The following is a 19,546-nucleotide window of genomic DNA, read 5'->3' as shown; positions in this document are numbered from 1 at the left end:
AAATATTAACGTTAGCCCGTGACTTTGTTCCAGTTTTGAATTTTGGCCCACTGTGTATTTGAGTTTGACACCCCTGATGTAGAGCATGTAGACGCTACAATACAATTGGCTGATTAGATGTTTGCATTAACATGCAGAGGAGCCTGTGCCTAATAAAGTGGCCATTTTAAATTTATAATTAAAATATAATTTATATTTGACACATAGAAGAAAAGGGATTTGCTTTGAATCAAAACAGTATGTTGAACTTCTGCCTGCTGTCTGGTTTTAGTGTTTTTTTGTCCCATTAATAAACACGAGCCCCCCCATACACACTTAATGTGCCCCCGCCCCGTGCTCACATGTAATCTGCGCCTCTGCCACAAACACTGGCCTCCTCCGTTTTCTCCCTCTCTCCTCTCCTCCTTCATTTCCTCCCTCTCTTCTATTTTCTATGGGCGGAGAAACGGAAATGTGGGAGGTGTGTTTTCTCTCCGTCTCCGTGTTTCTTTCACGGAAGAGAGCAGAGGCAAAGAAGCGCGCCTGACTCAAGGACGAAGCGGACCTACGGCGATAAGAATCAAAATAAACGGAGCACAGAGGAGCAGAAGGAGATCCGTGCGCAGCCGCAGAGGAGCGGAGGTTCGGCTGCAGCTGTCATGGGACTCTGCCCGTCCTCGTAGCGGAACCAGGCGACCTGCGGACCAGAGGGAGAACAGGCACCGGGAGCGGACATGGCCCACGTAGGCAACGGAGCGGCCGCAGACGAGGAGGTGGGAGCCGGAGATCGCATTTAACGCACGCATTTCCACTGACATGTTCACAGTGCGTGATGTAACCAGTTATTTGTGATGATGTTCCCACTTTGATCTCATATACCTACATCACGTGGGCTACATCCACCAGGCTGTTGAGGGTGTTTTAGTCTCTCTGTCACATCAGAGTTCTGGAAAGGACAGATTTTACACCTAAACTGTGAATATGATATCAGAAACTGTCTGGTTAGGTGTTAAAAAACACACACCTTTGTTTGGCTGGAAAGCATAGACTGTATTAAAAGATGGCCACAGCTATGGCTTTGGCTTCAAAATTGGTGTTTTGGCCAGGACCATGCTGGATTTTTGCGGGGACCTAAAAGGGACGTGTTGGTAATAAAAATGCTTCGAAAGGCACAAGCAGCACAAGGTTCAGCATCTCCAATTAGCTCGAGTGAAACCTAGCAAGCAGCCGTCATTAAAAACAGCGGCCACGCCCCCTAGCATTAATATAGTTTGAATAGGTGAGTTATATGAACATTTATAACCCTTTACAGTTGTTATAAAGGTCAAATTTAGCTGCACAGCTTTTTCTTTCAATTTCCACTGTATGTTTTAACATTAGTCTCACTTTTCTGAGCCAGCCTCTAGCTGACGTTAGAGGAACTGCAGTTTTTAGCACTACCTTTCTTTAGCTCTGAATGTTGATGTGGTTTAAAAAACAAAAACATAACCTACTGCTACTGTGCTGCTAGAGGAGAAAGCCTTATGTGGTATATGTGTTGGTAGCTAGATATGTGTACATATAGTGTGTTTTATCACTGTATAGTAGTACCATTTCTAAATAATGCAACATAAACTCGTAGTCCTTATCGATTTCTGTCAGGTTTTCTCATCTTTTCACCATGCCTGTCTATATTTCTGTTGAAATTGACCTTACAAAGCCTCCTGCAGTATTTCAGTGATACTTTCATTTTTTCCCTATGTTTGTGCTTCTATAGTCACAACAGACTGTATCCATGGATGCAAAATGAACTCCCAACTGACCGTAAATAGATCCTAATCAATACAATTCTCCAAACATACAGTGCTGCACGCATGTAGGGCAGCTGAGTTACAGCAAAACCCATCATCACACCTATTCCAGATCCGTTTTATTTACAATGATTACTCACAGGGGAAAAAACAGTTTACTTTGAACTGAACTAAATGTGCCACAGGCTGTGGGGAGTGAATTTGGACTTTGATTAAGTGGTAAAAGTAGAGGACAGGGGTGTGCACCAAAGGGCAATTCATTAATAAATATATAATGCAGCACAGTAACTTTTCATTTTATCTTGATCACCATCCTTGTACAATCTATGGGAACATAGATCTGTCATAATATGGGATTTTTGGAGCTTTTATTCACATTGAAATCCGAATCACAGGTGTTGAGTTATTTCTCTCTGTTTTTCTGTGTTGAGGAAATACATCCAGAGCTCAGTGAGCGCCTCGCTCACTGAGCTCTGGATGTATTTCCTCATTTATGTGTAGAGCTGTGGAGGCAGCCTGCTCATTATTGGATTTATGTCTCAGCGCTAAGTGAGCTGATACTATTGGTTCACGTGTCTGCATGTGTGCACAGCTTCATATAAATGACAGCTCTGATTTCAGCCACAGGCTGCCTCCTGCACTGTAAACACAGGAAATATGAGGTTTGTTTTCTGCACTTTCACACCACCACATTCATTCAAATTCACATTCACATTCAAACTAGTGAAAAGATAACATCAGTGAGCTGAGCAAGTCAAAATGTTCACAGTATGCTAACTTTGTCAGTGGTAACATGAGTTCCCAGGTTTAATTTTTAACCTTTGTTTTCACTAAAGCCAGATCCTCCACCCTGACCCTCCCTGGTTCACACTGTTCAAATGGGGAGTGTCGCAGTACAGCTGTAATGTAGAAGAGAGTTCATCAACTGGTTTGTCATGATGTTAAAGGATAATTTGAGGTTTTCTAGTTTAGATGAGCCTCTTAACAGGGTTCAGCAGGTCTGTATACTGGATATATGGTTGGGCTGTAGAGACCATCAGGTGTTCTTTGGAAGCAGCCATTCAAAATCATCTCCACAAGACACTAGACACAAAACCCAGCAATAGGCACAAAAGACCCCCCAAAACAGAAACAGAACCAAAAGAAGTCTCCATAAACTCTTAAAATATCCTGAGAAAGTGGACCACCAAGAGAGCTGTCACGATCTGTACCGGAAACCCAATCCGTACCATGCATTTTCGAAAGGCGTGTGATAGGTTTGTAGCTTGAACCTATTCGCTGGAACGCTGAAGACAATATAATTACACAGCAAGCAAGACACGAAGTAGGCAAAGTTCTTCATGTTTCTCGTGCACGGGAGAGAACCGGACAAACGCCGTTCCTTCGCTTGACCCCAGTTGCTCTCGTCCGCTCCCCCGTAACACTGCTCTTTTATTGAGGTTACATGAATATGCATAGGTTCATTAACATATGACGTCTACATACAAACAAAGAGTACCTTGCCTGTGCGTTGTGTAAGTGTGTGTGTGTGTGTGTGTATGTGTGTGTGGGGTCAGAGTGTGATCCCATAAATGACTTCCCTAAACCTGCTGGTCTGGAAGTCCAGCAGTTCATCAAACCAAAAGGCACTTAGCCTAAAACAGATATAGATACGTTTATCCTACCATAAAACAATAAGACAAGGTACGACCTCTTCCCATGCTCCCAGGATGTAGGTGTGCACACAAAGTTTGCAGACTATTAAGGATCAAACCTCTACCAATCTAAAACTAATTATAAAACTCTAAGCATATATAAGTAGATATTTCTAAGCATAAATGACAATCAACAATACAAAACCTAACATTCCCCCCTTTTTGACCTTTATGCTAGAAAAGTTCCCAGTTATGATCACCTCATGTCTGACAGTTTCAATGCAAACATTTTTATACTCAGCATATGTCAATCACCCTAAATTACTGTAAAAGTACACAGTTTGACAAATGTATTAGCAGTTATCCCATTCCTCATTGATCTCATCCAATGGCAAACTGCATCCTACGAGCAAACAAATGAATTGTTAATTTAATAGTTAAAATAAGAAAGTAACATTTTCAAAAACATTCCAGCTTGGTGGTGCTTCCTCCGGGCGTGCAAATCACATGTCTCTCTGCAGAGTGGTTTTAGTTCGGCAGGGCGTCATGAATGTCTCTTCCAGTTGTTTCCATCATTGTCCATAGGACCAGAGTCTAAATGTATGTAGAATAAACATTCAAACATACCAGTTGGTTTTGTTGTTTGTCAACATGGGTCTCAGCTATCTCCAAAGCTGCAGACCTCTTCAGCACTCTAGTTTTATGGCCTCTACCAACCCCCATAACCTCACTTCAGGCCTTCGTCCTGCGAGGGGGATACTTATGACTCCTCCATTGTCCATGCTCTGCAGAAAAACCCCTCTGTGGAAAGGGTGCTGGGTCCAGTTATCTTACTGCTGTTATGATCCCAGCAGCCTTCAGAGTGTCATCGTATGCACAGTACAGTGACACAGCATTAGGTGGCGTTCATAGGAAACTGCTGTCATCACCACCATAGCTTCTGGTTCCTGTGCTTTCACAAAATCATGATGTCATCCTCGAACTCCCTCTGCGCTGTCGATGGAGCTTGGCACGCTCCCCTCATCCTTCAGGTGCCCGTCTGTTGTCCACAATCTCCTCTGTTGGCCTCTGGAAATCCCCCTTTGCACAGCTCTCATTCCAACGCAGTTTCGTGGTCCTTGCTGTGGCTCCAAAGTCTGATCTCATGATGGGCTCCAACCAGCTCGACCTTTGACCTCAACCACTGCCTGGGCTGTCAGCTATGCGTGGAATGGTTCTTGCTTCTCACTGGGCCTCTGGAGATTTCTCAGGAGATCCCTTTCAGCAATACTCTGACTGCTGCACCTGTATTTCCTTGCTAAGAGGAAAAACTTCTATTTGGAGAGCATGTCAACAATCATCAAACCACATTCTTTAGTTCAGTGAACTTCACTTATAGGCCATCAAAGCCTCATCTGAACATGGATGCACCACTTGCATAGGTTTAATACTCGTAAATGAACGGTTAATCACACAAATCACTGCAACAATCATAAAAAACATTGTTTCATGTTAATCCTGGACCCCTCCTCTTGACGCATGGACACTCCCATGAGTCAACTCATCAAACCTAGATTCCTGTCTTAAAGAAAAAAGGTTAGCTAGATCATGTCCCAGGCAACATCAGGGCATCTCCACCTGAGTAGCTCCGCAACCCTGCAACAAAAGATGTTAGCGTGTTTTGCATATTAAGTTTGCTTAACACCTGGCTCTGCCAGGAGCCTGCATACACACCATCATGGCCTGGAAAATAAGATCTGGAAGTGAAATCAAACTTCACACTTGTAAACAATTGTATCATAAGAGTAATAAAGCATTCAACATCAGCAAGACAAGTGTCATGTGCAGGTTTTCTCAAATCAGTAAACTACAATTATTACCATAATTTGCCTCAGACATGGATCATCCCATGTACTCAGTCAACATTAATGTAATCGGTGACTTCCCTTAAGCAAAGTCACTCCACCCATATATTACTATGAGCTCAAAAGTGGCCAGCTAATGAGCCCATATTCAACTATTCCATAAACACTGCATCTCTTATTTGTTTTCTCATGTCACTTGTCCGCTTCTGCTGAATCCTCTACATGCATTCTTAGAAAAACAAACATTAGCAACACACATTGACTGTGGTCAGACGGTGGTCAGACGCAGGTCGACAGGTTCCAGAGGTGCCATAAAAACACCATAAAGTTAGCCATCCATAGCTGTGGAAAGAAGTGACACTAATTTCTCACATGTTATTCACATTGTCAAAGTAACCTTCACATTTTCCCAACAACACAGTGTAACAGCATCACCAACTCATAACCTGTAAACACAGTTTTCTTCACACATAAACCCAGAAATCCTGTAGTAGAAAAACATTAACCAGTTGTCCTGTTATAAATCACATGATCAAACCACATTAAGAACTGTAATGCTGTAGAAAAGAAAATGCAAATGTTAGCGCTGCGCAGATGTATACACACTTTGTCACAGTTACCTCTGTGAGCAACACAAGGTAGTGAATAACACCCCCGGTAGATGCACAGACACAGAAAGTGGCACTTAAAAGGTTAAATCGTCATGCAACCTCAAATGTTGCTGTCATCTTTCTGCTCCTGTAAAAAGAAGCACATAAATTCATCTGCACCTTTGTCAGGTGGGGGTTAACCTTGAGTCGTGGTCAAGTCTTGTCAGCTTTTACCAGTCAGTCAGTTTGTTTTTTATTTCCATCCATTCATTCATTCATCCATTCTTTCTTTCTTTGCTGATAGTGGAACCCATCGTCGCATTTAGTTTCCACCCTCAGCAAAATGACGTCATTTCAAAAAGAAAAAGAAGAACTTTAGATCGGATTACCTCACTGAATCCTTTTTAGGGAGGGACTCTCATTTTCTGATTGTCCCAAATAAGTGGCTTTCTCCAGAGCCCATTTTAATGTGGAGAAGCTCACTTGCAACAATTTTCTCGACGACGTGTAGCGCTTTTAATTCCCGACGTGCAGATCTGCTTAAAGAAAAGAAATTCACAAACAGAAATCAGTGCACTGTTCTAATCGTGCAGATCTGCTCAACAGAGATTATCGAACAAAACTTGCAGTGCACTGTGAAAGTATCAAAATAAAAAGGCCTTGTTAAGTCATGACACAAGCTCCTCATCTCAGGAGGGTAAATCATACCATTAGCATGGTTTATCATACCATCATACTAATTGGCAGGCTCAACTTCACAACAAAAGAAAAATCATCAGCTAGATTAACTCCAAACCAACCATCAGCTGCACAACACACAACATAATCCTAATGTCTTATTAGCTATGAGTTTAATCCCCAGGTCTGTGCTCTTCACTCATTTAGGCCACAGATCCATTTTATTCAGTTTTCCTTTTTCCCTTCATCATAAAACATGTGACATGTTGTCATGCACTTCACAAAAGACGTTTGTTCTGACGTATTCAGAGTTGTGTATCTAGGTACAGGATTCACTCGCACATCAAAACAGGAAACTCAGTGTTTTAGAGTCTCCACTCAACACACAACAAACTCCAACACATCTCATTCACTTGTGCTAAAATTCAATCACCTTTCATTAATCTAAGAACAATCAACTAATTTGCATATCAGCTATTAACCCACTAAGATGACAGGACAACAGAAATGCATGTTCAAAATATTATCACAAAAATAGAATTTCCCTCATACAGTAAATTACTTGTGCTGCATCAATCAAGCAGGAAGCATCTCCCAATTTACTATATCAACGACTAAATTTATTGTCTGATCACTGGTTGGTCAAACCAGAATCTTTTTTCCCACAAAGTTAAACTGTTGTCCTGCAACCTAGAGAGTCAATTTTCAGCACTGAATAAATTCAGTATTTGATAACAAGTGTCTGTTAAATTGACACTATTTTAACACTGATGAGAGATAACAAGCTAATTTTCATTGCATGTGTGTTTGTGTTATTAGGCAGGTTTAATCGATGTCTGTGGAGCTGCATCTCCAGCAGGGCATGTTCTTAAAGCTGCCTTTCCTACACATTTCTCTGCTATTATTTGATCATTTCTTAACTAATGTGCTATGAGTCCACTGGTCTTTGCATCACACTAAGTGACTTGGACAAGATGATAAACAGACTCACATGCTTAAGATGTTGTCTAATCTTCATGAGCTCTCTTGTGTTTGTGTTAGTAGGGTTAATGCATGTTCTGCTTGTGTGTGTGATTTTGTATATGTTTCTATTTTTGCAGTGTTTTAGACTCCTTCTCAATTTTCCAACTTAAGCAGTCAGTTTTCTTTTCCCCTGGTTTGCTAACCCAAATTTTGATTTCCCACATTAAAAACAAAACTCCTATGTGTTCTCACCACTCCTCTCACTCTGTGTCCTCTCCCACTTCAACAGTCCAATAGCAGGCAGTTCTCCTTCAGCTTCGTCCTGTGTTTCACTGTCTCTTCTTGCCATTTTACTCCAAAGGTGGCAAATGTCAAACTCCAACAGTCTCCTCAGTTCTCCTCAAATGTTCTTGTCACATGCACAGTGAATTTGTAGCTTGTTGGAAACACGGTGCCATTCATCCAATCAGTCAGGATGATGGGTTTGCTCTTCTTCTCTGATGCTGTTTGTCCACATTGCTGCTGCTTGCTGGGACTCTTTGCTCAGGACTTTGCTGCTGTCTCTTTATCTGCCATGTTATTACTCTTTGGAACTGCATTCCTTGTCTTCAGGGAGGAGTGAGAGCTCGCTTGTGAGGTTGAGGGACACATGGTGCTGTAAATAAGTCAGCCGGAAACTTGGCCTGAACGTTTCCAATGATGTTAAACTATAACTTTCTTCCGACCGCTGCATGTGGAAAATTGATTCAGGTCTGCTTTTCACCTGAAAGTGACAAACTAAGACATTTTCATTATTATTATCACTGCTTAATCAACACACATCTCTCTCTCTCTCTGTTTTTGTTAACTGTCCTTTCTTAAAAGCAGAAAATGAGATTGTAGTTGTTTTTGGCTGATCAACACAAAACCTTTTTCCTATGATTATTTTTCATCTACAATGTAAATTTTGTCTCTTTTGTACTCTCTCTTTTTTTTTTTTTACAATAGCTGGTGACCTGCAGAATCACCGCTCTCACAGTCAGAGGCAATTACTTTTACACAGCGCACAAAAACACTGTGACGTCAGACACATTCACACTCACTTTTTCATCTGCGTAAATAAATCATTTGGCCAATGGCATGTGCCATGGTGATCCATATGTATGATCACAAGTTTATTTAATTATTTTCAACCCAACAAAACAAATAAACAAAAACATGATGCCGATGCTATGAACACTCTACACACATGAGTCAAGATGCAGGAAAACTGCTCACGGAAACGCTGCATACTCCAGTTATCACAGTTATCATAGTTCTGTTTCCCCTCTCTTTGAGGAGTTCTCAGCCAGCTCTCAATCTGATAATGTGTAGCTTGCTCATCAGCTCAGAAGAGACCGCAACGCAACCTCACACAGTGGTTGCGTGCTTTGCCCACAGTGGCAAAGACTTGCACTTTCATATTCAATTCAGCTTCTCCATCATGTACTTTTAGATGTTTCATACAGGGTTCAGCATATTAGTTGTATTCACAGGTGTGCTCTATATCTCAACCATGGCTCATAATAAGGCGACAGTCTTTCACACAGGTCAAGTGCCTCTATGCACATCTTTAGTTAAAATATTTACCTATATCACTTCACCTCATATGTCATTGTACTGAATTTGAGCAACCCTAAGCTTAATGCAGATTACTTTTAACAACTATCCACCTCAATTAAATCTATGGTCTGGAGCACAGGCTGTTGTCGAACAGGGCAAGCTAAAGAATAAACATTTTGTGTCAGCAAGGGGTGGGGGAAAGCCATTCACCAGAGCATATCTTAAGTGCTGCTGATGTGGGCTGGCCTTCTCCACACGCTCTTCAAGGCTGGTGTGTTTTCTGAAAACTTCTAACATTTGAATCTCTTCCATTTACAAGCCTGCGATTAACCGCACGGCTCAGGTCCGCGTGAAACCCGCGCGACCGTGCTCGCGTGAACCCGCGCAGCTAAGGAGCTGTCGCTCTCTTTTATTTAAATACTTTGCGCTGCCAGGAGCAAAGTCCAGCATAAACGTCTGTCACCCTCTGACACACTCTTGGTTGCTTAGAAACCCATGATAACAACAGATAACAACAACAGCCGGTGTCACAGTCCACGTGTTCTGCTCCACACCCACTCACACAAACACACTCAAACACAACAACAACAACACAAAATAGGCCTATTGTCCAGCACAATCTGGACCCCGCGGAACTTCTCAATTCCCCACAAAGCGGCGGATCCCACAAAGCGGTCTACATTTCGCCCCACTAAGACGGCGAACCAAAAAAGTTCGAACTGCGCAACTCTGCGACTTAATGCTTCTGTACAAAAAACCCCCACTGAGCAGCTTTGTACATCGCCCCACTAAGACGGCGAATTTTAGCCCCACTAAGCGGCCACGGACAACGCCCCACTGAGCGGCGAAGACGTACAGTTATAGAGTTGGACTCTAAACTTACTCGGTGTTGCTTAGCGTGTAGTATAGCCTCGAATCCCGCCGATCGTCATTCATCAAGGAGAGAAAACAGACAGCTAATCCACCGGCCCGATGACGAATTCTCACGTCTCGGGACTTTACTACAGGAACTTCCTGGCTGACGTCAGTCTTTCAGCGTGTCTCTTCTCACCTCGGTGAATGTCGACTCCAGGGCTCCGGCTCTCGAAGGACCAATTAATGATAGGTTTGTAGCTTGAACCTATTCGCTGGAACGTTGAAGACAATATAATTACACAGCAAGCAAGACACGAAGTAGGCAAAGTTCTTCATGTTTCTCATGCACGGGAGAGAACCGGACAAACGCCGTTCCTTCGCTTGACCCCAGTTGCTCTCGTCCGCTCCCCCGTAACACTGCTCTTTTATTGATGTTACATGAATATGCATAGGTTCATTAACATATGACGTCTACATACAAACAAAGAGTACCTTGCCTGTGCGTTGTGTAAGTGTGTGTGTGTGTGTGTGTGTGTGTGTGTGTGTGTGTGTGTGTGTGGGGTCAGAGTGTGACCCCATAAATGACTTCCCTAAACCTGCTGGTCTGGAAGTCCAGCAGTTCATCAAACCAAAAGGCACTTAGCCTAAAACAGATATAGATACGTTTATCCTACCATAAAACAATAAGACAAGGTACGACCTCTTCCCATGCTCCCAGGATGTAGGTGTGCACACAAAGTTTGCAGACTATTAAGGATCAAACCTCTACCAATCTAAAACTAATTATAAAACTCTAAGCATATATAAATAGATATTTCTAAGCATAAATGACAATCAACAATACAAAACCTAACAGCATGTACTTCCGCTCGAAGCATTTTACGATAGTTACGGGTCAGAGTATCTGTTAAGGCAGGGGTAGGGAACTCCAGGCCTCGAGAGCCAATGTCCTGCAGGTTTTAGATGTGTCCTTGATCCAACACAGCTGATTTAAATGGCTAAATTACCTCCTCAACATGTCTTGAAGTTCTCCAGAGGCCTGGTAATGGACTAATCATTTGATTCAGGTGTGGTGACCCAGGGTGAGATCTAAAACCTGCAGGACACCGGCTCTTAAGGACTAACGTCCCCTACCCCTGTATTAAGGTGTTAACAATAATAGATATCTCTTAAAATGTTTGCAATAATGAAACCTTTCTATATAATGTAGACATAAACAAAGATAGTTATAAATCGTGTCTACAGGATCCGTACCACGCATGTGCAGATGTTTTCTTATTCTTCTGTTTCATTTAGTGGCAGTTTGTACAAGTATACCGCCACTTGCTGACCGAGCGAATGAACCCTATTGTAAACCGAAGTAGCGTCGTTATAAATGCGTGTTAAATTTGATTTAGTGATAGAGTGTGTTCATGCTTGTCTGTGAGGAGAGGATTGTTGGAATAGTGATGATGATGTTCGCTATCACTGTCAATTGTCAGTAAACACTTAATCTGGCTGATGAATCTTCACGTGACACATTACTAAGTCAGTATTATTAAGTTTGTAATTAGGCGCCATTCTTCTTATTTTACGGCGCTGTTGTTCAATCGGGGGACGCTCTCTGTTGAGTAGAAAAGCACGACTTTGTTTGTATACAGATTATCCATTGTTTAAATGTCCCGGGCAGTCGAAAAGGAGGCAGAGCTGTTGAGAAATGCCAGGAGCTAACTGGGCGCTAACCGTGCCATTCAAATACATTAACCGTCGCAATGTTGGCAAAGAGAGGAAGTGACGTAAGATTCATGCATCATGGTACACATCAGGTTTCCGGTACAGATCGGGTAGTGACAAGAGCTAAAGCATGCTAAGGGGGCTGAAGGGCCATCAGGATATTTTTTGAAACTCTGTACTAACTTCTATTTAGAGATGTTTCAGGGTTTCGTCAAGTTGCTATGTGAAGAGAATTGGAGACGAATTATGAGAACTTTCACTTATTTGCAAGTTTGGGTATCTGCAAGGACTTCAGCAAAACTAAAAATCCAGGGGGATTTTGGTAGGATATTTATAGGTCCATGGCTCTTAAGCTCCCCTAAAACTACTTGTTTTGCTACCAGATGAACTTAGCAAGCAGGACACCCAATTAGCCTCCATAAAGCCTTTTGAAGAGGTGTCAAGGATTCAGATGGAAATGACCATTTTCCCCGATAGACCCACTGCAGACATTAAGGTTGATGACATGGGTTGGTTTTTCCTGTTAAGGCCCTCTTGCGTCACACCTCACCCAGTCATTTCCTCATTTCAGCTGACAAATGCTCCTGTGTTCGACTCCTTCAGCCTTGACTCATCCTAATACAGAGGAATTCAGCTGACTTTCACTCAGCTCTAAATAATGTGAGGCGAGCTGTTTTTATTTAAAAAACACTCAGTGCAAGGGTATTGCCTCTGCTCAGACTGAAACTACTAATCATGTCAGTTCTGGCATGTTTGCTGTGACATTTGACTGTCTGTGAATCCAGGATCCTTAGTTCATCCTACCATGCACTGCACACACCCAAAGGCGCGACAGGAATGTGAGTAACGCCAAGAAAACACAGATCAGCTCAGTCTTATAGAATATAATGCACACCTTTCTCACAGCCAGTTAGGAAGCTTGACTGCTGAAGCCCTCCTCAGACAACACAGAGGCTTTTTTTTTTACAGATACTCGCAAAGTGGATAATTTAATTTATGCTTATTTAATTGAAGCAGTAGGTTGTTCAGAGAGCAGATTTTAGGAATCCCAGAGGTGAGTTTGGCAATAATGCAGGACCAGGAGGAAACACAAATCCCTTTGGAGTTGTGTCAGAGCTTTTCCTCTGGTGGTACTATGAGAAAAAGGGAGGGTTCAAACATGGGTCAAAAAAAAGGGGAGTAAAAGTGGGAGAATTCAAAAAGAATAATTACATAATACCAAAAAATGAAGAAATATAATTCAGATTCACTAGTTTATATGAAATGTATTAATTTGTTATTAATGGCATCTGGTAAGCGTAAGTACACCTCAGATCCCGTAGTGGTTTGCAACCAGTTCAGTTTGCAGGATGTGGTTAAGAAAACACAAGGAGACCACTCTCTGTCTGCTTTCTGTTCCCCATGTGAGGTCAGAGGTCAGGGAAGATCATTGTTAATTCCAGGTGTCACAGATTTGGTTCTGGAGGATGTAAGGGAGGTCCGAGGCTCTGATGGGGCTGTGAGGACGCTCCATAGGCGCTCCTCGAGTGCAGCCAGGTTATTTGTGCGTTGGGTAATCGGACACAAGTTGCAGGCCTTGACTAATTGATGAGGAAGCTGCTGCAGTCACAGGAGACGCATCTCTGACTTTGACCTCTCCTCCTCTGTAACATCAAACAGAAGTGACGCAGATTTTTCCACATTGCGAAAAATCTGGTTTTTGTTTGATTGTAAATATCAGAAAATCCCAACATGATTAAAGTCACCTTTATCTTAATAAAGTCAAACAGTGAATAGAAAGATAAAAATTTTAAAGGACTTTTATATCTCGATTGTTTCAAACGTGTTCAGAAATCCTGCGTCGTCCTATCGTTTAAGTTTAGTCTGTTTGTGTCTCTCTGTGTTAGTGTTGTGTTACTTTGTAGTTACGTTTTGGTTGTGTTTTTGTTCCTGTTTTTTTACCTTTTATAGTCGTTTTCTGCCCATTTTTGTAGATTTCTTTACCATCTTTTTGGTTTTCTTCCTTTGTTCATTTCATGCTTCTGTGATCCCTTGTGCTTTTTGATACTTGTTTTAATTATTTGTGTAGTCACTTAGTGTCTAGTTGTGGTTATTTTCAGTCTTTAAGGCTTTCTGTCTTTTTTTTGTCTCTTTGTGTTTGCTTTGTGTGTTTGCAATAAGCTGGTATCTGGTCTGCTGGTATTAGTTTGACTTCTTTAACTACCAAAGTATAACAGGAATAAAAAGCTATAAAATAAAATGATGCAACTTCTAAATGAGCTTTTAAACTCAGTTTTTTATGGGTTGTTTAGATGTACTGGATCATATTTCTTCCAAATTGATCCCAGCCTATAACAATAACAATATTTTCTCTCTTTATTGTCAAAAACTTAATATTTAATGGTTAATCTAAATATAGTTGTTAAAAAAGCCACTGCCGCCTGTCTGGATGCTTGGGCGTAGCCACCTTTCTCAGGTATGATATGGTGGGTTAGGTTTAATGACTTTGACAATTATTAGGCTGTAAAACTGGCAATGACTCAAACCTCTTTAATACACTAAATGGTTATATGTTCCTCATCTGTAGTCTCTGTTTTCTACAAAGCTGGCCCAAGAGAGTTGCAGCTATAACGGCTTCAACTTTTCTAGGAAGTCTTTCCACAAGCCTCAGGAGTGTGTTTTTACCGTTCTTCCAGAAGCATATTTGTGAGGTCAGACTGTCTAAGAAGCTTGGAAAGAAAAGCGTCTGGACTTCTTTGAGTTGCTTGAAGACGTTTCACCTCTCATCCGAGAAGCTTCTTCAGTTCTAAGGTCAATGGTGGAGAGTCCCAGATTTAAACCCAGTGGGAGTTTCCCCCCAAAGAGGGACAAAGGACCCCCTGATGATCCTCTACCTAATCACATAGTCACAGTCTCCACTATAAGTCATCCCAAAGGTGTTAACACAAGCAAATCTGAAAGTATTTCAAGAAAACGAAATCTTGAGTAAGATTAGCTGATTCATCCAAATGCTGGGGGCTAATAATGTAACTTAGCTTTCTGCTTTAAATAACTTTATCAGCTATAGTTACAACAGTGGTTCCCAAACTTTTTTTGCTAGGCCCCCCTTTGTTTTACAAGAAAAATATTTCAAAAATGCCTCTCTGTGCAAAATGGGTTAAAAAACATAAACAGCTGTGGGATACTGTTTGTCCGTGATTTGAACCGAGGGAACAAATCGTGGCAGGATCAGCCTGATATTATTTGTATCCAGCTGTAACTTTACTGTATAAAGAGCTAACATCTCCAAAATGTCAGGAGTAGTTAGTCATTACAACAAGTGTTTGTGAACTAAAAATCAAGAATGTGGGATACTGTTTGTCCGTGATTTGGAGAGCCCAGTCCGTGCTCCCGACGCAGGGGAAACCAATTCTGCAGGGGAGACCTACCTTGGCACTTGTGCAGGTGAAACCAAAGAGAAGATATGCTTCAGCATATTTTCTAGTCTTTGGCTTGGAAGATAGTTTGTTTGGAAACATATTCAGCGATGCTTCACCTCCTGCTTTGCGTTTGTGTGGGAGCCCCGTGCTAGCAGTGTCCAGGTGTTTTTTTTTTTGTTTGTTTTTTTCCCTTTTCATACCGCGCTCCCCCTATGGGGTGGGCCCCACACTTTGGCAAGGTCTGAGTTACAACATAACCAGATCACTGTGATCGCTAGCTGTTCCTTAGCCGTGAATGTCGCAAACAGACCAAAACATTGACAGAGCGAGAGGGGAATGTCACACGGAGCATCTGCTGGAATGAAAAGAGAGAGGAAGCAACGTCTGTTTGGATTCACACATTTTTACTTTTGGACTTTTCCAGTTTTGTGAAAATATTCTGTTGACTGCAGCCGGCCTCCTCCTCCTCCATCATCTGCTACATTTTCTCCACCTCACTTTCAAACAGAGAAAAACTTGCACATAAAATAACACACGATCCATAATTCAGCCAATAAAAACTTTCTACATACTCTGATCATTTTGTCAGTTTTTTACCTCATTTTGATTGGGGTTTTCCTCTTTTTGGGGGTTATTTTACATTGTTTGCTGACATTTTGCTTCTTGCTGCTTTGCTGCTTGCTTACATCTGCGTTAATTCTTTTTGTGGGAATTTTGTTTCTTTTTGATGGCATTTTACATGTTTCTGTTAGTATTTTGGATATTTTTCTTTGCATCTATGTTTGTGGGAATTATGCTCTTTCTGATAGCATCGTTTCTGTTTTTTGTGGGCCTTTTACTTCCTTTTGTGGCATTTTGGATGTTTTTTATTTCACTTTTCCTGTTTGTGGGCATTTTATGTCTTTTTGATTGTGTTTGATCTTTTTTTTAATCTACTTTTAATCATTTTCAGTTTCTCCATTATTTCATTTCTTTTTCTGGTTGGTTTTTGGCCTCTGTCATGTTTGTATTTGTTGTGTGTGGTTAATTTTGTCTTTTGGGCATTGGAGGTAATTTTGCTTCTCTTTGTGGGGTTTTGTTTTTAACTTAAAAAGAAACTTTTTACAAACGTTACTTCTGAAGGGATTATGTCTCGTATTTTAGTAATTTTCTGCCTCCTATTATTCTTCTGTGTTCTGTCCTGTGTCTCATTTTCCATTGTTTTCATTTAAAGGCCTCTCAGGGTAAAAGACACACACAGGGCTGTAGTGAGTTATGTAAACATGTCAGAAAAATCAGACTTGAAAGCTGTTGCCTGCAGGAAGAGTCACTCCGTGGAGTTCGTAATTCTTGTAAAAACCTGCTGTGAAAGCGTCGCGTAAACCAGGGCTAATTTTTCAGAACATAGATTTAGTGCAGCCTTTATTCTGCACAGAAATTTGAAAAAGAAAACTGTGAAAGTTTTCCTACTTTCAGGTTGTATCTGGATCCCATTTTTAACCTTCAGGGATGCTGACACTCAGCACATGTTGATGTCCTTTATTTGCTCCTGTGCACATGTCTGATTGAGACATGTGATATACTTGCATTACTTTGTTGTTTCATTAAAAATTCTACTGTTAAATTTAAATGAGTCAAAGTGTGAAATGTGGTGGTTCATGGTTATTTTCTTTTTACTCGTGTATATATTTTAATTTTTTTTCTACTTTTTGTGCTAATCCTGTCTTACTTATTCCAGTCTTTCTTTTTCTTTTATTATGGATGTTTGCTTGTCCATGATTTTGACTTTTTCTCTTTTTTTGATTTTGTTTTTTTTCTTTTATTCTATATTTTTTAGTTTTTTCTGGTCGTCAGTTCTTCTGATTATGTATTTTTTGAGGCCTTCATTATTTTCAGTAATGTGTTTTTGTGCTGTTTTTTTTTTTTTGTTGGTTTTCTTTAGGACATCGCTTATTTGTCATTTTTTTGTTGCGGTTTGCTTGCAATAAGAATTTTTCTGCCTCTTTGTTGATGTTTTATTTTTTGTTCTTGTGAATTTATTTAAATTTATTTTTCTTTCTTGTCAATTTGTTTCTTTGAAGCCATTTGAACTCTTAGTAAACAACATAAAATAACCCCCAAAAAGAGGAAAACCACAATCAAAATGAGGTAAAACACTGGCAAAATGAACAGATACACTTTTTGTACTTATTTTTATTTTTTCACCTTTGCAGTAATTTCTTTTTTTTAATTTCTTCTTTTGCACTTTTTTGGTACTTTTCTTTTATATCTTTTTGGCTTTAATATATTTTTTGTGGTTAGATGGGTCACAGTGCTCCAATGTGGAGCAGTGAGAAGCTGCTGCCTGCAGGCAGAGTTACTTTACAGCGCTGACTGCAGCTGCACCCTATTATGTAAGGAGCCACTGTGTAGCTATTATTAGCCTGCTGCTGACATGCTGTGTAAATGTTACTTATGTAGTGTGGACACAAATCTGTTTACACCATTACGCACATATATGAATCCTTATATTTCATAGTTGAGACCTCTGAAGTGTTGCAGTCGTGCTTACACGTGTAGATGTGTGTAAAAGTGTTTTTGGATTTATGCTAGAAATATTGTCTTTCAAACATCTGGAGTTTCGAACCTAATTCTAGGGTTCAGGTCTTAGCATTAAGCAATGGGCAGCAGTTCCCCTAACAGCAATCTTCCCTGAATCGCTGACTGCATTGAAATGAATGGAAAACCTTGAATTAGCCTAATGAATTAAAGCTCTGCAGCATGATTGTTATTACTCATGTTAAGCCACTTATGACCCTTGTGACCCTTATTAGCACTGCAGGTATTTACTAAAATATAAAACACAAATTCCAGACTTCAGAGAAACCATCTTACACTGAATGATGGAAACGTTCTCAACTATTCATATTTTAATTTCTATGGCTGCTTTCTCAGGGCTGTAACACTTTACAGCATAGTAACTGAAAAGTATAGGAATATAGGGCATTCTTGGAACAGTCTGAGTAACACAAACAAACGAAAAACCTGAAATTTAGGAATAATCCAGGCACTCTCGAATAGCCCTGGGAGGTCCATAAAACTGACACACTATTCCCCCAAAACTGGAATAACTCTGAAATTTGTGCAAAATTGTGAAAAGGCAGAAAAATTGCAAAAAGTTTGAAAAGCTCTTACAATTGTCAGAATATTTATCATAAGTCCTGTATTCCCTTGATTACTCAGGAATAAATCTCAAAGGCTTTTTAAGAGGAAGCCCTGAATTTTCTGGACAATTGATACAAATATTGGATTAACCCTGAAAATGTGGGACAACTCGAGAAGTCACTGATAACAATTCGGAAAATCCAGACACCTTAAGCTTTGAAAACTCTTGAATAACTCTCAAAAAGTAGTGTCTGAAAGGTTAAAAATAAAAAAAACTGGAATAAATTTACAAGACCCAAAAAATAAATAAATAAAAATAAAATACAACATTGCCTGGATAGTCGGAAATAACTTCATTCTACACTAAAATTTTAAAGCACTTTGATTAAACGCAAACTACAATTACTTAACAGTCAAAAGACTCTGGTATTATTTTATAGAATATAATTCAGACTGAAACCTGATGGATTCTTTACATCACTTTGAAGAATGAGATAAAAATGGTTTCAACACTTTTTGTTCACAGCGTGTGTGGCAGTGAATGAATAGTTCGTGGTACAGTTCTGAAATTACCCCGATGGTTTCACAATGTCTCAGAACACAGAGCCCTCGAGTAGGTCAGAGTCATGGCGGCGTGGTTCAGGATTCGGGTCATGTAGCCTTCCAATAATTCCCGAGCAGTGCAAACTTGTTGCTGATTACACACGGCCATTGTACAAACGAAATGTGGTGCTTTAGAATCGCGTCCAATCAGACGTCTCACAGGCCTTTCTGTCACCTGGAGGATGATGCTGAGAACTAAATTCTGTCTTTCTGTGTGTTTCAGGACTGCTTCGAAGATGCCTTTGATCGGATACCTGCGTGAGTACACACACACATGCACACACACACACACACACACCTGCAGCACACAGACTGAGTGTGTGTGAGGATCGTTTCCTGTGTATCTTTCACTTTTAGTCACGCTCTGTGCTGACTGCTGGTTTTACCTTTGTGTAGGGCGGGTAACATGGATCTGCAGACTGCCATCCAGGAGACTCAGTGTGCTCTCAACCTGGTCCTCAACAACAAGTTTTCTCAAGCCCTGGATCTCCTCAAACCATGGTAACCACAGCAGTCGTTACCTCGCGCTGCTTCGTTACACCTCTCTCTTTCTCTAGTGTCTGCTGATGTCGTAGCTCCCTGTTATTAATGACTGCTGCTGTGCGCAGGTGGAGGGACAGCATGTACCACGCTCTGGGATACAGCAGCATCCTGGTGATGCAGGCGACCATGACCTTTGAGCACAGAGACATCCAGACTGCCATGGCAACCATCAAGGAGGCGTTGCACACCTGTCAGAGGTGAGAGGCGGGAAAACATGGTCTTCTTCCTGTTTATAGCCTTAATGTTTCTGGG

General features: G+C 40.9%; 1 protein-coding gene across 1 annotated transcript in view; it reads left to right on the top strand.

Moving 5' to 3' along the window:
- Window positions 1-345: 345 nt before the first annotated feature.
- ttc39b (tetratricopeptide repeat domain 39B) overlaps window positions 346-19,546 on the top strand; it is a 31,643-nt gene continuing 12,442 nt past the window's right edge. The window contains exons 1-4 of the mRNA XM_084923113.1: window positions 346-752; window positions 18,975-19,009; window positions 19,148-19,252; window positions 19,360-19,491. Coding sequence (XP_084779239.1) covers window positions 714-752; window positions 18,975-19,009; window positions 19,148-19,252; window positions 19,360-19,491 — 311 coding nt within the window. The 5' untranslated portion in view covers window positions 346-713. The remainder of the gene's footprint in view (window positions 753-18,974; window positions 19,010-19,147; window positions 19,253-19,359; window positions 19,492-19,546) is intronic.

This window comes from Perissodus microlepis, chromosome 3 (genome assembly GCF_051167445.1).
Source record: "Perissodus microlepis isolate ML-2025 ecotype Zambia chromosome 3, ASM5116744v1, whole genome shotgun sequence".
Classification (NCBI taxonomy): domain Eukaryota; kingdom Metazoa; phylum Chordata; class Actinopteri; order Cichliformes; family Cichlidae; genus Perissodus; species Perissodus microlepis.
The sequence above is the reverse complement of the archived record's forward strand: the minus strand, read 5'-3'. Positions and strand labels throughout refer to the sequence as shown.